Raw genomic sequence first — 20,221 nt, 5'->3', positions numbered from 1 at the left:
AAGTTTCAATGTAGAAATGAAAATAATGGAAAGGAGGAAACCACAAAATGAGTTACTTGAATAAAACTGTATATTTTACAGATCTTTGTACACTTTAATTACAAAACTGTATGGTACTAAAGTTTTAAAATCAGTTTTTTGGTCAGAGAAGATTTAATCGTCTTGTGTGCAATTACCATGTATATACAAAGTCTCGTGTTAGTGATTTTTCTCAAAATAAAAAGCAACCAAATAACTCAAACGTTCATAAACTCTGAACATAAGACATGGCTTAAAGATAAATATATTAGTAAATAAATATTCAGAGAACATATTTCCATTTATGAAATGTGTTTGCTATACAGATACAGAAATATACACAGATTGATTTCTAGCCTTTTTTTAAACATTTGTAATGGTAATGACAGAAAATAATTATATTCTTAAAAAATTAAAAAATATTAATTTTGTACACATTTTAATCTTAAGTGCTAGAAACAATAACAAAAATTAAATAGTGACTCAAGTACCCCAAAATGTTATATTTGCAGTAGGTACGTATCTCTATGCAAAAGGCAAGATTAGATTCTCACTTGATTACAGCACTGGGTTAACTTATAAATAGGGTTATTTCAGAAGGTTTTCCTCTGTGTAGAGAATGTGTATATTTCATAGAAACAGTATAAAAAACAGTCTGCAGGACAAACAGAAAGGCATGAATGACAAGCAATGATATTGCGAGTATGTATTATGCACAGCATGATATGATTCAAACGGATACACTGTGGTATAACTGCATCGTTTACAAAAAAAAAAAAAAAAAGTCACAGTACAATAAGGAACCCTTATGAAATTAGTCCTTTCCAGCTACTTTCCTTTGGCCTTTTGATGCATGCTAGAAACTTTCTAGATGGTTGTTAGAGCATGCCTCATTGAGGAAATTGGGTAAGTGACAGCAAAAAATACACTTTTAAGGGCTTCCAAATAAGAGGTAGAGTGCTGCACTCTACTTTTGAAGAAATCTACTGACCCTCGAGACACTGCTACTTTGGTCTGGAGTTCGACCAGACCAGAGTGCAGCGTCTTTAGATATTGCTACAAATAGCTTACCAGCATAAGGCTTTTATGTTGCTCTGGCACATCTCATACAGGTAGGCCACTACTGGACAGAAATGCAATGCATATAACAAATTCTGTATTATACTGAATAGAGACCAGTGTCAGCCTTGCATTCACATTTCTATGCATTTTTCTGTAATATATAGCTTCTTCTCAGAGAAATGTGTGGGTCACAGACACCTGACGCATTTCCCTGCTCTTGAAAAAAAGACAAAACAAACAAAAAAAAAAACAACAACAATCATGTCTTTCTGTTTTGGTATAGCTATGTTTGTACAACCTATAGTTGGTGGTTGAAGCTTTATAGGCAGTCAGTGTTCATGTGCGCACATATACTAAATGTATACATTAAGATGCAGATGGTTGTGAATTAAGAGTGTGCCTTTTTGTAAAGAAAACTCTCAGATTCCTTGATCTTGCACAAAATATGGAGTCTAGATATCTTGATCTTAGCTAAAGAAATTGACTGATTTCTCTGCGCCTAACCCTTGATGGCAGTAGATCACCTGCAAATAGATACCACTACCAACCTTCTTGTAGTTTCAGTTAATAACCCTCATTCATAGTTGTAGTATTACATTGTCTCGGTGCTATGGTGACACAGTTGGGTGCTGAGACGTTTGCAGCCTCGGGAATGAACTTGATACTCTGTTTATCTAGAAATGACAGGCCATTTCAGTAGAACTCCACACAATCGAAGATGATAACATTCAGTGCTCGGAGAGCAAGGTTAGAACAAGGCAACTGAGGGTTTCAATGACTGACTGACAAATATGGTACCAAATACATACTTCTGTCCCTTCTCTCTGGGCACAAGCTCATATACCCAGACCTCCCTCATTTGTTGAAGCACTGCTTCCCAATGCAGCAGGGCTTGCAGAGAGCTGAGGGTGGAACAAAGCCCTGGTCTCCTCCTCCTGAGGGTATGGCTGACCTCTAAACTGTCCTGAGGTGAAGTACCCCTCCCTGGGCTCATGTCGCTCCCCTGTCCACACTTCTGCCTCCACAGTGACACTGATGGGCACTAGACTGCTGTGGGTCTCTGCCCCTGTGCCCAATTCACAATCTGTGTCCTCAGGAATTATGGGTATTCTCTGGTTGAGTTCGCAGCAGCCCTGACCAGAGCAGGCTTCCGAGTCTGCATGCGCATACTGCACATTAACAGCATAGTCCTCAGTATAGCGTCCCTGCCGCAGCCCTGTGGACCTTCATCTCCTTGTAGAAGCAGCAAGGCAAACCCTCATAGCTCACCTGCTCTGAGGAAGGGCACATGTGCTCAGGAGCATAATAGTTCTTAGATGTGGCGCTTTGAAAGTCCACCCCTCTGTGACAGCGTCCTGAGGCCAGAGGCCCAGCTTGGTCCGAGTCCTGCCCTTTGCACTCCACATTGGGAGGAAGTACCTCAAAGCAGCAGCTACATGCTGTAGCTCCGAGCTCCCCCGACTCCTCCTGCGCCCCTTTTCCCCTGTCTGCTCCAGTGGCTTCTGGAGCTCCGGCTGAGGTAGTGCTAGTGTTGCTGTTGTCCCTGGGTTCCAGTGATGAGCGACTGCTGTAGTTGGGCTCCAAACTGCAGTTGGAGAGGTGGTCCCCCGAGTTATATCCCGAAGCTCCAGAAGGGATCTGTAGGCAGTCATGTCCCAGGGGAGCAAGGGAAGATGAGTCCTCCGCAGGAACTGTGCAAGCTGCAGCCCCTGCTTCCCCTGCAGAACCCCTACAAGGACTTTTACTCCGGTAGACAAAAGGATCGTAGTCACTGCTCAGTGAGCTGCGAAAGGTAGAGCAGCTGCCATACACCCCCTGGTTGCTGACCTCAGTACAGTCCAACATGGAGTCGCTGGAGGAACAGTGGCACTGGCCTGAGCTGCTGCTGCTGCTGCTGTCACTACCAGGACAATCAGCAAGATAACCACTGCACACTGAGCGGTGGCCATGGTAACAGCTCAGACCAGAAGTGCTGCCAGTATCACCTATCCTTGAAGAGGAGGCAGGTGCCATGTGTACAACTGTAGGGTATAACAGTCCCTGCTGAAAAGCCCTGCTGTGGTGGCCCTTGTGGGCTCCTCCACCTAGCTGCCCAGCCACTGCTGGACCTGGGCCACCATCAGGCTGTTGAGGAAAAGTCAACCCCTGAAAATAGTAGTGTTGGTACATAGTCTCGTACTGAGAGAAGCAGGTTGTACGGGAAAAGTTGCGGCTATGGAACTTGGGTCGTTTGAAAGCAGCATGATGTGGCTGTGCTGGGTACCCGGGGGGTCCGCGGTGTTCTAAACCACAGTGGTGGGGGTTTAGTGAGTGGTCCAGATGGAGAGTAGGGTGGTAGCTGCGGAGAAAGGCAGATGTTGACTGAGGTGGATATAGACCTTGAGGATCTGGGTGCTGGTCCACAGTGAGCACTGTGATGGGGTTGCCGTGGGGGTCCATGCTGGTTCTGGTTGGGTAGGCAGTCACCTGGCCAGCTCGATGCACCCTGCCAGGATAATGCACTGGCAGCACCACCCGCTGCCGGCTGTGGAGTGGGTTACCAGGGTCCATGCATGCTGGTCCAGGATTTCCCTTCTTTTGCTCTGTGGGAAAAATTTTTGTTTATGAAAACTTACTTATAAATAATAGTGTGTGAGCTGTTTTCTTTAAGCAATATTTCGTAACGTCTGTTGAATATTTTGTCTGAACATCGAAGCAGGTCGTTTGTCTACTCACCGATGATGTTGTGTCTACAGTGGGGACAGGTGTGATGCTGGAGCAGCCAGGGGTCGACGCACTTCTTATGAAATCTGTGAGCACAGGGAATAACCCGCAGCTCCTGTGTGGGTAAAAACAACATAATTAAGTCAGAAATACTGCTAATGTACAAATAGCAGTAAATAAATACACAGTAGTTACTGTATGTAGTTGTAATGATTCTAATATTTAACCAGACTATGACCTGAGTGAATTTTGGCCTGGAATTTTTTAGTTTCCTCTAAAAATAAACTACAATAGTATTTTTCTTCAGTATTTAAGTTCATTCCATTGAGTCCATTGAGTTCATACCACTTACTATTGTAAATAACAGTTAAGTATAGTTAGTTATTATATTATATTATATATACTATTTCTGAAGTTGCTGCTTAAATTATTAATATGAAAACCTGCAACATGTGTAATTTCTCTTAATTAATGCGTACCCAGGAGGTGGCAGCAAAGCAACACAGAACTGTCAGCTGTGGTGTTGGTTGTGAGTCTAATCAAGTTTTTAAAATCTGAGGAGCTGACTTTACATCACATCACAAACAAAACTCTTTGCAAGATGCCGCATCACAATATAAATACAAGTCTGTTGTTCAGTGTCACTGCTTTCACGAACAAAACAAACAGGCTTCCTCTTGGGGGCCGATATGAAAAGTATGCCAACACTTTGCATTCAGATGGAGTACTGGCATGGAGGAATTCCAAGACACAAAAGCAGGAGGACTGTGAATATGAATCATAATATTCTTTTCCAACGAGAGCTCTTTCACTGCCATAAATACTTTACTCTGTGGCTTAATGTGACTCATCTTTGGGTTCTTTTCCACCCAAGCTTTTGTTGCTTGGTTCACTGCTCAAAAACCGCTTTGATGCCATTCAGCCTTTTATATCGCCACTTCCTCTGTGCAATCCTGGCGCCATGCTTTGTTGTGTTTTCTTCTCCTCCTTAACGGAGAGACTCATAACCACAAAAAAAAAAAAAAAAAGATCTCTGTCCCTCCTGGGCACCAGGATTTGTCCCTCCAGTGTCCGTCTATGAGGATGAGCAATGCTGTTACAATAAACCCTTCAAAGTCCAAGATTAGAATACATATTTTAACAATGACTCCTTAAAGGATTAAAGAAGGCCACACTGGAAAACAGGAAGCATAATCACAACCTAGTGCACTCTGGGTACCGTTATCTCTCCAGGTGCTCTGAAAGACTGATCCAAACATCTAAAAGGTGCCGGAAAGAACGTCACCAAAGATCGCAGGACTGCGGTCCCCGGGCACATCAGGGAACTTCCATTCTATTGTCCATGTAACTGCATTATGTTTCATGTCTGCAGACTATGTAATGAAAGAAAACAAGCCCAGTGGGTAAATGCCAGAGGCCTGGACCCCACACGGGGGGTACTCTATGCACACATGCTTACTGTAGGTACACAGCACTGTGAATAAAAGAATTCATCAAAATAAAACGGTCTAAGACACTTCTGTTTGCGTTCACCTCCTCAGTCTCTTGTAAATTGTTTCTGGACATGTATTTGTATCGTGACTTTCTCTTATTTTCTTTTCATAAAGAAACAGGCTTTTCAGAATTTCACAAACATTTTTAAAGTTCAACTTGATTTAACACATTTCGATTTAATTCCATGTTCCCTATTTAAAAAAAAAGCTCACTACAGTAAATAAGGAAAAAAATAAGCTGCTTATTATGCCCCTAATTTCAACACAATTCATTAAACTAGTAAACATGCTGTTATTTTTTTAAAATACTTTTCAACTGTTTTTTTTTAACCGTGAACTCTTAAAATTGAAAAAAATCTATGTCAAAACAGTATTTTTGTGTCATAAAATTTCCGTCTAAAATGTATTGTTTTTCAGCCTGTCTGTCACCAAGCTGATGAATTTCTTTGCTTTATGTGTTGGTTACCAATGCGTCTCGACTAACTTAACAGATAAGACAAGTCATTTTGACTCATACGGACACTAAATAGTACATGACATATCAGTTTCTACTTTTATATCCATCATATTAATACTGTACTGTTTGAAGGTCCCTGTACTACAGAGCATTGCATACAGAGGGATTCATTCAAAGTGTCTTAGGTAGGTATGTTTTCTTACCTCCCCATCAATGTACTTTTCCAGACAGATGGCGCAGTCAGAGGTGGAGCTGCTGCTCAGTGAATCAGAGGCTCCACAGCTGCTCTCGCGTTGGCCCTTTCCTTTGGCCTTGAACTTTCGAGTCTCCATCTTTTCCAGAGCCTGGATGGCCATTCTGTTCATCGAGCTCTGTGGTAGAGAGGAAGGTGGGACAGGTTCAAAGCTGCACGTGCCATAAGCAGCATTTAAAGTTCTGTAGCAGGTAACTTGAACACTAAGCATGAAAGCTAAAATAAAGGATTAAATTGACCAAACTGCCAGTAGAGTTAAGTCAAATCACTGATGCTGCTCTTAAGAAAACACCCAGCTAAGTGTGTGTACATGTTTATTTTGAACTGTGCTCCCCTTTGCTGGTGTTAATGTGTCAGGGTTGATGTTGTCATGATTTGAGACTTTTCCCTCTGACACAGTACATCATTTTGCAATGTTTAACTGCTGCATTAGCAACTTTCTGGCTCTAATTCTCTAGTCTCCTTTCATCTCTAATTTGCTTCATGTTGCCTTAAAAAATAAATCTGTTCTTAAAACTGTGACTGATAAGTTGAAGCATAGAGATCTACTTACTGGGGCTAAAATTAATGACTCACATGTGTCTTATTTGTAGGTCATGTGCACCAACCATTGTGATTTATAGGAGTCACAGCCTAATGCTCGTGCATCACTTGTGTATAAAGCAGAGTTATTTATGCTCAGGCTTAACTAAACTGGGGTCTCCAGAGGGTGTTTCTTCCTTTATGTTGCCTCGTGACTGCATAATTGTAGACTTTTTTAGGGAAATGTGGATATCCTGGTGAGCGAGAGAGCAACAAATTTCGCCATGGGGCTGACAAATGTGAAATGTGGGAACTTTAAAATCAGTATTTTCAGTATGTAATTAACTGTAGTCTTGTGTGGGCGAACCCCCTTGAGGAATCCTTCACTAAAACCAAAAGCAATTCTCAATGATGATGTTAAGTCCTCTGTTTAACGTTAACTTAACGCATTTGCCTTCGGTGGCAACTTTTCCTTTAATTAACCATCCCAAAAAGAAGTCATGACCAACTAATCCACTGCTGTGACGCACACCCATACTCCCACACACTATAACAAAAACGTGCACGGTCTGCGCACAGGTGTGAGACAGGATTACACCTGTCTTAAAGGATGCCGCTCCAGGTTTTCTGGTTTGTCTTGACATCTCTGTAGCGTTTGGCTCTCATCAGCATTAATTAAATGCTAATCCTGATTCATGCGCCCGACATAAGCCTCCACTGAGAGGTTTTTGTCAACACACGAGAGGAATCAATCAGCAGCAGAGCACAGCGTGTTGACTGGGAAAAAAACAAGGCACAACAGTGGATTTGGGTGTGTTTTATGGAAGAGGCACGCATCAGTTTGTTCCTATGTGACTCAAACTGGGACAATAAATAAAGTTCTACAAATAATGAGCATTTCATTCACTAACCTGGCTTCTCCTTTGCTTGAGTTTGATCTTGATGAGCAGAATGAGGCAAACCAGCGACACGACCACAAAGAACGCCAGGAAGATGCCCATGTCGAAATATTCTGTGGGCTGCTGTGGAAAAGGAGTGCGAGAGAAACACACATTTGTCAAATAATCTTCACATGCTGCTGGCGTGAAGGTCTTGTTTTCACAGGTTTTTCATTTGTATTCGCTTGAAATTCAAGATGCTTGATTGGAAGTTTTGCTCGGCGCACACAGCACTCAGCTCCTTCCAGCTTATGCGAATTAAAAATGGGACCTTCCCGCCTGCTTTCTAGAACAGATACAAGGCTGATTATTCATGCAACTCAATTATTTTCTGTCTCAAAATGATTTTCTTCATACTGTGCTAATTTTCTCAGGTGCCTAGTGCTAATTCTCTTACATACATGAGAACTGAAACAATTCATTAACCCATAAAGAGAAACTTATATCATTATTTACATTATTTTCATTTTGTCAATCAGTAAAAAAATATGTTCAAATAACTGTTATTCCTAATACACTGATATTTTTATATCTGCAGAACAGAGGGTTGTTTTTCTAACATTTCCAACTGTTGACAATGCACTAAAAAGTGCCAGCTTGCTTAATTCTCTGTCAGAAAATGTTCTCTTATCAGACGGCCCTTTCTCCCAAGCTTTCATTATGTCAAGCTATTTGACCTCAAAGCGTGTTGGTCTCTTATCAAATATTCCAAGCAAACAAACAGGTCTTTGAATGGCTGATATTAATCTCTCACAGCGCTGCGAAAAAGTCCTCGGCCTCGGGGCAGCGCAGAGCAGAGAAGAAAGGAAAAGGGTCAGATTTCACAGCTGGAATTTCCGTTTGTCTTCACATCTAAAACTTCTCAGTGCCGTTTGGTGCGTGGGCCTCACAAAGACGTTCACATCTTCCTCATGTTCCTCACATGTGCCTTACATTTGTCTCATTCACACATGTACACTGGCTACACAGTGGTTTGGGGTTTTTGGCACAGGCTCTTACCCTCGGTGGTCTGTGTTGTATCCGAGCACGAGCCACTTTCTGCTTGTTGACGATGTTCATTAGCTTCACAGCGTCATTGCCCTTGACGTAAACCACCGGCCGCTTCAGAGGATCCTCTGCAATCTGGTTGAGCTGTGGAGAGAGAGGAAATGTTGCTAGTGCATAACAAAAGCACATGTATGCCTCTTAAAATGATTATGTTTTGTTAAAGGATCACTCCACGGGTTTTACACGTGGAATTCATTGGACTCATCATGACAAATAAGTAGAAAGTCAAATCATAATATATCAACCTCTACTGCTTCACTTTATACCTGTTGTAAAAGAGGAAACAACTTGTGTGTAAAGAAATGTGCCATTACTAAACGCAAACAAAAAAGAAAAATATGAAGGTGTTTTGTAATTGATAATAACAACAAATTTAAAGTATGGTTTCAACCAATGGGTTTCAGCTAGAAAACTTAACATTAACGTGTTCATGACCAAACAGATTTGATTTCACTCAGGACTCTCAGCTTAATAAAGTGTAACGCTGGGTCTGGGTCGATTGCTTCATTATAAGGCCACATAAAGCAAGAAGTCGCGGTAAAGGATGTGAACGGTCTGTATGTAAAAATGCCAACTCCTTCTTACAAAGTGGGAAAATAACCTATAGGCCCAAGACATGGAAACTGTGGTCACAATTTGCCAGAAGGAACAGGAGGAAATAGTCAATGAATAGTATGTTCTGGCGCATGAGTCAGTTGACATTCTACTTTACTCCTCCTTTCTCCCTTCTCGTCTGCTGGTTGGAATCTGTAATTTGTAAAGCCCAAGGGAAATACCAAGGATATTCACGTTTCTATTTCTTCTGCTGTCGTCATACTCCCCAGTGAAAGGCTGTATGTTCTGGTTTAAAAAGTATAGACGCTGAAAGTTTTGATCTCCCGTTTGATTCGGGTGTTCTGTTCCCGCTTTGAGAAATGACTCCACAGAGACTTTAGCGTGCGCCGTTAACAAGCAACACACCAATAACAATAACCAATAAGCACAGCTATGAATGGAACTGTAAAAAAATGTAATGTGTAAATAAAGTTAATCCCAAACTTAACTTTCCCCAAAACAAAATCTCTAATTGTTTCAGCCACAAGCAGCACTTGGCCTGACACTACAGTAGAAAATGAAAAGGAGGTCAAGTACATTAACTTTATAAAGCTTCTCTCCTAATTTTGGCCCCGGGACCTTAATTCTCCCCAAGCTCCTCCTCCCTGCCCCGCGGCCTTGTGGGTCCTGTGTCTGCTGATCGGGCTGCTCTGACTGGAAAAGCCTCTTGGGGGAATTTAACACAGCAGCCCTGCGCTGCCTTTCATGTGGTTTCCGTGCAATCCCTTTTATCTCTCAGCTACGCGCTTTACGACCCAACGGCAGAGAAGAAGAGGTGAGGGGAGGGGGGAGCCTGCAAGTCCAGGCCTGGCATGGCAAGGATGAATACCACAGGAGAATTCTTGCGACAAAGGTGCTCAGAGGAGCAACTCGTATTATACCTCCTAATAGCAAAGACGCAGGAGTCGGAGAGATTAAAGAGGGAGGAATGTGTACGTCTGGGTGTGTGACAAGAAATACACTTTGTTCTTACTGTAGCCTGTGTGTGCTCCTCTAAATGTGCACTCAAAGACAGATCCATAGTCTCAGGGGATGAGGTAATGTGCGCTACCTGTGCAATTATGAGCTCAACAAAGTTTGGTCATGGTCTAGTGAAAGCTGAACCTGAATATCCATTTTCAGTGGTCTCAAAGCTCTGTGCGCTCCCCCAAACACAAGTTAGAGAGCTCAAAGGCCCCGAATGGTTGAATGAGCAAGGCTGATCCACATGCTTTTGAACAGAACTAAAGATAGAAAGATCATTGTTTGTACAAACAGCACACACACACACACACACACACACACACACACACACACACACACACACACACACACACACACACACACACACAGCCAGTCAGAAGGGCAGGGCGTGCTGCTGAGCTTTATTCAAAAGTGAAAAGTGGAGCTTCTTTCAGAGACGGGCTGAGGCAGATTAGTCCGTTTCACTTGTTGTCGAGAGTCTGAATGCCTGGGTAATTTTAGGTGTGTACAAACCTGGTCGATGGCATCTGGATTCTCCGACACGTCAAAGATGACAGCTGTGGCACCCCGCTGCACCGCTCTCTTTGCCTGCAAACACAGAACAAAGTGATCATTCAGTATGTTCAACACCAGCGAGAAGAAAAAAGCCATTAAACGTAGAGTCACAGTGTCGACTCAGATTGATGTTACGACCACTAGAGGGAGTTCTCTCCCCATGCACCTCGTGGAATAAGCACGTTAGAAAGGAAAGAGGCAGAAAACCAACAGAGGAGAAGTAAACACTGATAACATTTGCTTGTCCACACATCTGGTTAACCTCTGCTCGTCATGACACTGTAAGTAAATCTGGAGCAGTTTCACAGACGATCCTAGTTTCAATCCTCTGTCGGGAACAAATGTATGTGCTGCTCAATGTGATGCAAGACACTGTGCACACACAGGAAAGCTGAATAACGTTATCAGGGATTTCAAACTGCTAAAAATGTGAGCTGCTTTCATCTTGGAGCAGAGAAAGTCACAGCACAGAGGTCTTTTGAAGACCTGCTAAAGGCAAAGGATGAAGGAAATGCTTGGATCTGCAGAACCCCCGAGTATCTCCTCACAGAATCCAAATTGGCTTCCCATTGTCAGTAAAAAAAAAAATATAAAAGTTTTACCTTTATCTTTACTCCTGCCTTTCCCTACAACCCATTCTCACCCTGCTTGATTCACAGTGCCCTATTTAGACGACGTTTTGATGTGTGCACAACATGATCTAAAAGAGCGCGGCTGGGATCATATCCTGGTATTATCAAGTGCCCTTGGGTTCTTGCCAGAGCTCTTCATAACTGCAGGAAAGACGGGGGCAGGGTGACGGGAGGGGGGTGAAGATCAAAGTGACAATGTACAGTGCTGTGTGACTCTGCTGCTGAGTGCCTGCAGAGTGTCACCGCTTCAGTCTGCAGGCACTCGCAGAGGACAGAGAGGAGACAGGGAGAAGTGGTATATGGCGGGGAAAGGCAGGGCAGGGTGGTGGTGGTGGTGGTGGGGTGTGTATTTGTGTGTGTGTGTGTGTGTGTGTGCGTGTGCGTGTGTGTGTGCGTGTGGAGGGAGGGAGGGGGGCGGTCAATTACTCAACAGCATGTTGATTTCTGAAGTAACGACACTCAATAGTGGGATGTTGAGCAAGTTTCTGCGTCTTATCCAAACAGGAAGGCATTCTGACATCATCACCTCTGAAAACACTTGTCAACCCAAATCACACTACACAATACAGAAATAAGAATAAAAAAAAATGTGTCTAAAGAGCCTCCACAACAGCTTAAATGCTCCTCGTCATTGATCGGCCAAGTCTCTGGAACAAACGTCATTCCTCTGAAGGATATTCCTTCACTTGGTGTTGTGATGTTGCCGCGAGCTGTCAAACAAGGTGTCAGAGCGCTCTTGAAACCCTTGAGTGACTCCTTAAAGTGTCTACACTCCTTATGCATCTCTTATTATTCAAGATTTCCCTCCACTTTGTTTGCTACTTCTATTTTTTTCTTTTATTTTGAAACTGAGCCTGCATCAAACTGTTTATCATGTCTCATTATTCTCATCTACTGTATATGAAGTGCTCCAGTTTGATTTGAGTTTTATTTCAAACTCATTCTCCTGCATTCTTGTGCACATCACTCTGCCGCTGTGCAGCTGTTAGCTCGCATCTCCTTCTCACTCATTCAAACCTACAGTATGTGTGCTAAGTAGCGTCCGGTGTAGCGTGACACTTTTTTTTTTTTTCTAACTGCAGTGGTGACATTATGTTGGATTGTCTTTTCAGTAGTGTGCTTACATTGTTCTCCCTACTTCCTGTCTGTAGTGAGTCTTTAGAGGTTAATGATTAAAGTCAGCTGTCCTGAATCTGGAAGCAGAATGTGTCGTTAAAGTGAGTTTAGATTTAACCAGCTCTCTATTCAACACACAGTTTAAGTTATTTAGCTTTTTCCAAAATAACAGAGAGAATCTTTGCAATGTGCATTTAGTGAATAATATTCCAAAGTATAAATATGTATAGTCTTCATATATGTATGGTTCTCCTTTACTGGAGGTGCTGTACTTTCGGTGGGACTACTGCTGAGTGGACAAGTTGCAGCAAGGAATAGACAGAACCGAAGCAACAAAAGGCTTTTGATATAAGAGGATCTATGTATCACACATTCAGAATTCAACTTGGAAGCATAAATCAGCTGGAGGAAACTGTAAACACATCGCGACTCTGAAGTGTACAAGTTATGTCTCAATTAGATTTCCCCTTGGTTTAATCCACAGAAAAGATGTTTATGAATCTGGCTTTCATAGCTCATTAAAGACTAATTAACCCAGCAAACCGATTTGATCTTTCCAAGCAGTGAATGAAAGCCTTATCAAGCAACAACACATGAAAAACTGCGAAAAAAGAGCCGTGCACGCTTCCAACGTTTCCATTCCGTCTTGCCTCCTTTACATAAACTAACATTGCTCTTTTCTGTCTTTTTGCACATTTGTACTTGGGAAGTTCAAAAGCGAAATCTCGCTCAGTTTTTCCCTCTCACCCAGTTTTCTCTCAGCTCCACACTGCCAGGCTCCAGCCCCCATTAATTCAGCACAAGTCTGCTCCTTTGATGTTAGCTCTCCCAGTTAATAATTAATACCTCTTGGTAAGACGCTGTGAGAAGAAAGAGATCTCCCTCCTAAAGAATCTCCACTCAGGCAAGTCTGCGCTGCAGTGCAGGGACTTGCCTGACTACAACAAAAAAATGCACCCACAGGCAAACTGGCTCCCTTAAACATGACACATCTCTTTCTGAACCTACAGAAAAAAAGCTACAACCTCGGACACCAAAGGAAGGAGAAATAGTTCCTGCTTTGCAGCTAGGACTTTGTTGTGTTGCTAAAAACTGTTCAAGCTCCTGTGTAATGAGACATTGTGAAAGAGATTTAAGTGAGCACTGCTTCTGCAAACTCTGCTGCAAACTTTGCAAAAGGATGAATAACAAACTGGAAACAAGCTTTCATTCAAACAGAAATTTCAAGGACTGTTTGTTAAGCTCATCAATGGAAGGTGATCTTTTTAACAAATCCCATATATCAATGGATAGATACTGTGATAAGGCACCAACTTAAATAACTTAAATTAAGAAAATCTAAATGTTGAACCACTTGTGATGGTTCATATGGGCACAACGACATCTGGAAGACACAAAAACAACGCAGGCAATTTGCTTCCACGTGCCATTCTTCTTTTTATTTCCTTGCAAGTTGTTTGAGACACATCGCAACAATCGGCCTTTCCTCCATTTTATTTAAAGTTGAAAAAAATCCCTTTAACACATCAGTGTCTAGTCATAAACAACTTTTTGCTTCCATTTTCCATTTTCTGGAATCAAAACGATAGGGGCTGACCCTCGTCCGGATGCCGCTCGCGCTGTGTCTGAGGGTATTTGCAAGTGAGTGGGTGCTTTTTCAGTCTGTCGAGTTCAGATGGTGGCACGGGGCCACAAAGCCAGGTCTCATTCATAGTGAATAGAAAGTGTTGATGTTGCTTCTCCAGCTTTTTGAATGGTGTGCATGTGCAACAACAAACAATCTAATATTTCTTTAAATACAGTCCCAAAAGAAATAACTGCATCTTTTTTCTTTCTTAGCTTTCCCATCATTCATTTGATAACGCCTCAGATTTATCTTATCTTGTTGCAAAGTGATGCATCATTTACAAAAACCAAAAGAAACAAGGTAGTTATGAACTTGAAACTCTGCAAAAACATGCACTGGTGATATTTTTTGCTTAATCTGATGTTAAGAAAATGTAAACACTCCCCAGCTTTAGAGTACAAAGAAAGGTGCATTCCTCTAACAATAAATCAAGGTACAATCTTTGGAGAAAATGGAAAGAAGGCAGAGTCATCTCCCCCTGAAATCCTACAAAATGTGCTCGGCTAATACCTTTTGTCAAATCTAAAAAGTGATCTCTGCTCTAACCACATCGTTACTCGGTGCTCAAATATCCTCAAACCTCTTGAGTTGAACTGTGCACTAGGGGGGAGGTTTCTCAGGTACTTCACAATACTGCCAGCTAAACAAACTTCCCACTGGCTCAGAGGTCTGCGAATTAAGGTACAATCTTCTCAAGTGTTCAAAAACCACAGCAGAAAAAAGTACTGAGAATCCAGTCTAGACACAGAGGAAAATGAAAGCTATGTTTAGCATCCCTTAGTAAGCCTGCCAGCTCGTAAGATCCGAGGGAGAGAAATTTTCACTTGCCTCAGCGAAGCGCTCACTCCATCATTCACATATATTCACTGAGTATTCTCATATTAACACGCCAGCACCCACCGTTACTAAACAACGGAGCAGCGAGCGCTGTGTGTGGAGTGATTTATATACACACACACACACACACATGTGAAATAGGAGATCATGTGCTCACATGCAAAAAGACAGACACCTGGATTACACCTGCCAACATCTGGCTGGCACACCGGCTCCTCTATCACATGACTCCTCGATTCTTTCCTACTTACTTTCCTGCTCTGCTCGCCTACTTTCTCCTTCCTCCTGCTCTTCGTGTTTTCCTTTCCTTCTCTCTCTCTTTCCCTCTCTGTCTCTCTCTCTCTCTCTGTGCACTGCTATAATTAAGGCAATTAAGTCTTCAGAAGACTCTCCACTGCTATTATGCTGTAATTTCATGTTGCCTCCTGGCTTTACGGTTTATTAAAAGATAAAGGCATACTTTTCTCCCATGGATTTTCTTATATGTGGTCGCCCCTTTTTATCTCCCTCCTCGCTCTCCCTCAGAGCAGCCGTGTGAGCCAAGGTATTATTTACGTTCAGTTAAAATAAAATCAAAGTTTTCAATGTGGCTATGCGTCATCTGATTGGAAGCCTGTGCAGATCAGGGAATGAAAGGAGGCACCTCTTCTTTACATCTCCTGTACATACTGTACTTCTTCAAATGAAGTCATTTTTATTATTGTGACATTTTCATTACAACAGGATTTAGTAATTTGCCCTGTTCATCAAACACATTGCTCACCATCTTCCTGATCACCTACTGGTTTATGTTAACACTTAACTGACAGCTAATCTGTCATAACATGTTATTCCGTCTACAGATACCTGGCATAATCGTACTGGCTGTGCAGCATGCAATCAACTGGTTTGACACTCGTCGCGCTGGATCGGCTGTCTGCTGTGTCAAGATAAGTGCAAAGTAAGAATTTTCCTGTTCCCACAGGCACATAAACATTATCCTGAAACCATTTACAAGGGCACAGTGTGAACTCGGGTAACCTCGAACAACCTCTTTTCCTGAATCCCCTTCCATTCGATTGTTTTGGTTTCGACCATGAGTTTCATCATAAATCACTGATTGAAAAGAGGTAAAAATACTGAAAACACGCTCTGGTGACTGTGTGTTTCTTGGCGTTTTAAACAAGTGATTGCTCAATTTCTCCTCCCGCATTCCAGCGTAGTATTAATTTGAATTCTGTTCATCTTCCGTCTGGGGCATTTAGCAGGAGTCTGGGGACATCGGAGGCACCATTTGTCAAGCTGCATAAAAATGTTTAGGAGTCACATAAAAATCCACTTGTGGGTCACATCAGCAGAGGACAAGGGGGGAAACATGTGTCCTTGAGCTCCTCTCCATTTGACCGGCTTCTTTTAAACGGACAGTTTACCCAACATAAACACACGGGAGGAAGAATCACTTGAAGTACTCAGAGAGCTAAGAGACTACCAGTAATATCAAACGGCAGAAAAGAGGTCAGGTCAGAATGTGAACGCAGGCCTGTTTGTCATGTACTTAGACAGAGGGATGGTCTCTGATCACTTTGAGATAAAATGTGTATCGCAATCTTAAACTTAACGCTGCATTAATATAATTATGGCCACTAGGGGGCACAGGAAAAAAACAGATACTAGCATATACCTTACATAATAATAATAATAATAATAATAATAACAATAATAATAAACACTTTATTATTCCATATTAAACATCATGAATGAAAACCAACGCCACTGTTCCTCATGCAACAAGCTAAACACCTTTACCAACTGCTCCGGTAGTGAATGAACTAACAATAACAAGGGATTCCCAAATTCATCCCTGATGTAGTTCACCTTGAGGCCGTCTTCTGGATTAGTGTGAAAAGCTTCTTTTAAAAGGTGACGGGACAAAAATACGTGTCCACATTCATGCTTCAACCATAACTTAGTCAAGTTCTCCAAGTCAACTTTTGTGTGAAATTAGAATCTCTCCATCTGTTCATGTCGTCTTCTTCGTTTCCTCACTATGATTGTTCCTTCCTTCTTCTACACCTCATCTTCCCCACCCAGTGAACACCCCCTTCCATTCCTGTCTCTGCCTCAGCGCACAATGTGGGGTTGCCATTCACCCACTATTGCATAACCAGAATTATACAAGTGAATTGTGCTACCAGAATGTCTGTGTGTGTGTGTGTGTGTGTGTGTGTGTGTGTGTGGGTGTAGGGATTGGGGTGTTGGGGTGTGTGTGCTTTGATGAATCCTGCCAGTAGAACTTGACAAAGAGCCAGTCTCTTAAAAAAATCGAGAGGAAAAGAGGTGTGCAGGGTAGGGTAGGCACTCACTCGTATGTCGTTTCTCTTTCTCACACGCACTTTATCATCTCACCACACTGTTCTACGTCCTGACCCTGATATTTACTATTAACTGTACAAAGAGCTTAAACTTCAAACTACAGTCTCATCACTGATTGGCAGTCGCATATAAAACTGCCATCGACAGCCTGTTCAAGTCACCTTTGAGTACTCACTGGTGACTGTTCTGGTCTTAATTTACATCCCAACCAATTTTAAACTGTAACTTTTATCATGTTCTGAGTTTAATTTTATTTCATCCTCTGGAACAGGACATTTGTTGTTCATGTGATATGATGATAGGATGAATAAGAAACAATAGATGAGGCTCAAACACTTGACTCAGCGTTCTTGTGAAATACTGAGCCTTTTAACATCTAAATATACGTGTTTGTCTTACTTGTTGTGCACCACAGGCGGCATTTCCTGTCTCTCTCTCTCTCTCTCTCTCTCTCTCCCTCTCTCTCCCTGGTTCGGCGTCTTGTGGCGTCAGGCGTGCACATTCACACAAACATGGACACCAATGCAAACATATTTACTCAGGCTGCCACTAATCAAGACGTGTTTTAATCATCTCTCCTCCTGCTGCCCACTACACTGCCCTGCCGAGACTGGATGAATGGACAACCTCAAATTAAATTTCCTCTATATATCCTCTCTTTTCTTCCCAGCATGTTTTGTTACCAATTTTGGGCTTTCAGCCTTTGTAATTCTCAGGAAAACAAACAATCTCTCTGACTGAGGACAAGAATACTACTTCTTAAGTGCTTCTTTTCCAACTAGTGTATAAACAAGAATTGTTTGAATGAAAGTCACAGGAAGTCTTGGTTAGAAATCATTAGTGATAACTAAGCCTATTCTTTATCTGTGGAAATGTCGAATTAAAATATCCCAATTACTTAATTACTTTACGTGTAGTGTGTCGACCACCTGTCAGTCATAAATCTCTTTGTGTCATTCTATGGTGTCTTACCAATTAACACTTCTATGACAACAGGGGGTCGGATAGTTTGATGTGACTGCACAGTTTTAACGTTTTAAATTACACTGAATGCTTTATTTATCATTTCTAATGTCATGTTCTGCTTTCATTTATCACCATTTGTCTTGTTAAAAACAGTGGACTGTTTTTAACAATCAAACAAACAAAGTCAATGTAGTTGTGTGTGTAAAATGAAGTAAATCGTGTATAGGTGCCATGAATATGTCTTCTGTGTGGAAAAGCCATAAACTCAAAACGGAGAACCGCAAGACTCTCTCTCTCTTTCTCTCTCTCACACACACACACACACGTGCACCTGCCACTCACCACCGACAGCTGACACAACTGGCAATTCTTAGATACATTCATGCTGATAACACTGCTGCAGAAACAGAAACAACAAAGCAACAGTTTAAACATTACTCAGCGTTTACTGACATTTATGAATCCGACCTGAACAGGAACACAGCAGTATCTGTGGTTCCACTAACCTAGGATGCTACAGCGTCAACACGCACTTTAATCCAAACGTTGCGAGCTGAGGCGTCTCACTAAACCGCCACTTCACTCCTTCCTTTATTTCATCTGCTGTAATACATTTTTCTCCCTAAGCTCTCCCTGCTTTGAAGCTGCTTTAGCAGACCATGTCCATGCTTGCATGAAAGAGAAGTTGCTGTTGTTGCCTCCGTCTCTTGTAATACTCTACCCTGCTGCTGGTGGAGGGGTGTTGCTGCTGCCTGCTGCTTTCTTTCCCTGCACAAACAAGGCAGAGCAGGTCAGGACTCGGCCCTATAACCCCCCATTTCGCCTCCCTTTTTAAAACTGTACCTCTTGTCTCCCACGGTGAAGCCTTCTGTGCTGTGTGCCTGCAGCGGTGACCCAAACTGCAACGTGGGGCAGGTCGGTTGGAGATTTGGGTGTGTTATGCCGCAATCACACAGATTTTTTCTTTATGTTAAAATAAGCCAACAAGAACTAGTGAGGCGATGAAGTTGAATCTAGGAAGTTCAGTCATTTGTGTCTGTAAAGCTCAGTAGTGCAGTTCCCCACCTTAATGAATGAGAACACTACATTTTACTACTACAATAGTGAGCTGTTAATCATCTTTCATCTCCTCATAAAAACCTAAAAAAAACTGAAATGCTGTAAAGTAGGACAACAAGACGGTGCAATAGTGAGGTGTGTTTCTCTCATTCAGCCAATGAAATGTCTCATCACCTGATCATCAACAGTTACCAACTACCAGAAGATACCCAGCGGTAGGTTTTAAAGCACTGTACATCTGTTACTACAGTTCAGATGGAAATGTTGAACTCTTTATTTGTAAATGTAGGTATGTAAAGACAACGAACATCCAGATGTTTCATCTAAATTTGATCTTTATATTGTCTCCAGTAAACAATGTCAATATCTCTCCCAGACTTCGCCAGGTGCAGTCTCATTCTTCACCCCCTCCCTACCTTCATGTTTCTTTTTCACTTCTTCCATTACCTCACAGTTTAAGAGTATGGGCAGCTCCAATGTCACCCTCACAGACACACACACACCATCTCCTTGCCTCCCTGGCGGAGCATGAAAGAAAGCTTAAACCACAAGAGTAGAATGCCATTTTCCCCCCTTGCTAGCCCTCCAGCGGACGAATCATCTGTAGCCGGGAGAGACATCAGATTAGCCATGTGGGGACCAGGGGGCTTCAGTTTCCAGGTTCTGTGCCAGGCCGTGGGCCTGAGCCTTACAGACAACATAACCCTGCAATACACAGCAGGGCGCAGGACACAAGGATTCTCACGCACACAAGCACATTCCCCTACAAAGCAACAGGCTTAAACAGAGATGAAGAGAGAAAAGACAGGGCTTTGGTTGACGTGGGTGGATGTCTGGTCCTATCTTTTCTAAGATTTACTTTTTCCACGGCTCATCTTTTGATCCAGTACCGCCCTGTCTTTTCTGGATGCTGTTTGACAGACAGGGGAGCTTTAGCTGTGGCTGGTGCCTGACTTTCAAGTAACATCGTAAAGAACAAAAATCGATGTAAGGGTGGGGAAAAATAAAAAGAAACAACTCTTCAGTG

General features: G+C 42.3%; 1 protein-coding gene across 1 annotated transcript in view; it reads right to left on the bottom strand.

Moving 5' to 3' along the window:
- Positions 1 to 50: 50 nt before the first annotated feature.
- The window catches only part of znrf3 (zinc and ring finger 3), a 57,209-nt gene continuing 37,038 nt past the window's right edge, over positions 51 to 20,221 (bottom strand). Inside the window, 7 exon segments of the mRNA XM_026342780.1 lie at positions 51 to 2,285; positions 2,287 to 3,662; positions 3,796 to 3,898; positions 5,937 to 6,104; positions 7,420 to 7,530; positions 8,446 to 8,577; positions 10,564 to 10,638. Coding sequence (XP_026198565.1) covers positions 1,917 to 2,285; positions 2,287 to 3,662; positions 3,796 to 3,898; positions 5,937 to 6,104; positions 7,420 to 7,530; positions 8,446 to 8,577; positions 10,564 to 10,638 — 2,334 coding nt within the window. The 3' untranslated portion in view covers positions 51 to 1,916.

This window comes from Anabas testudineus, chromosome 9, assembly GCF_900324465.2.
Source record: "Anabas testudineus chromosome 9, fAnaTes1.2, whole genome shotgun sequence".
Classification (NCBI taxonomy): Eukaryota; Metazoa; Chordata; class Actinopteri; order Anabantiformes; family Anabantidae; genus Anabas; species Anabas testudineus.
The sequence above is the reverse complement of the archived record's forward strand: the minus strand, read 5'-3'. Positions and strand labels throughout refer to the sequence as shown.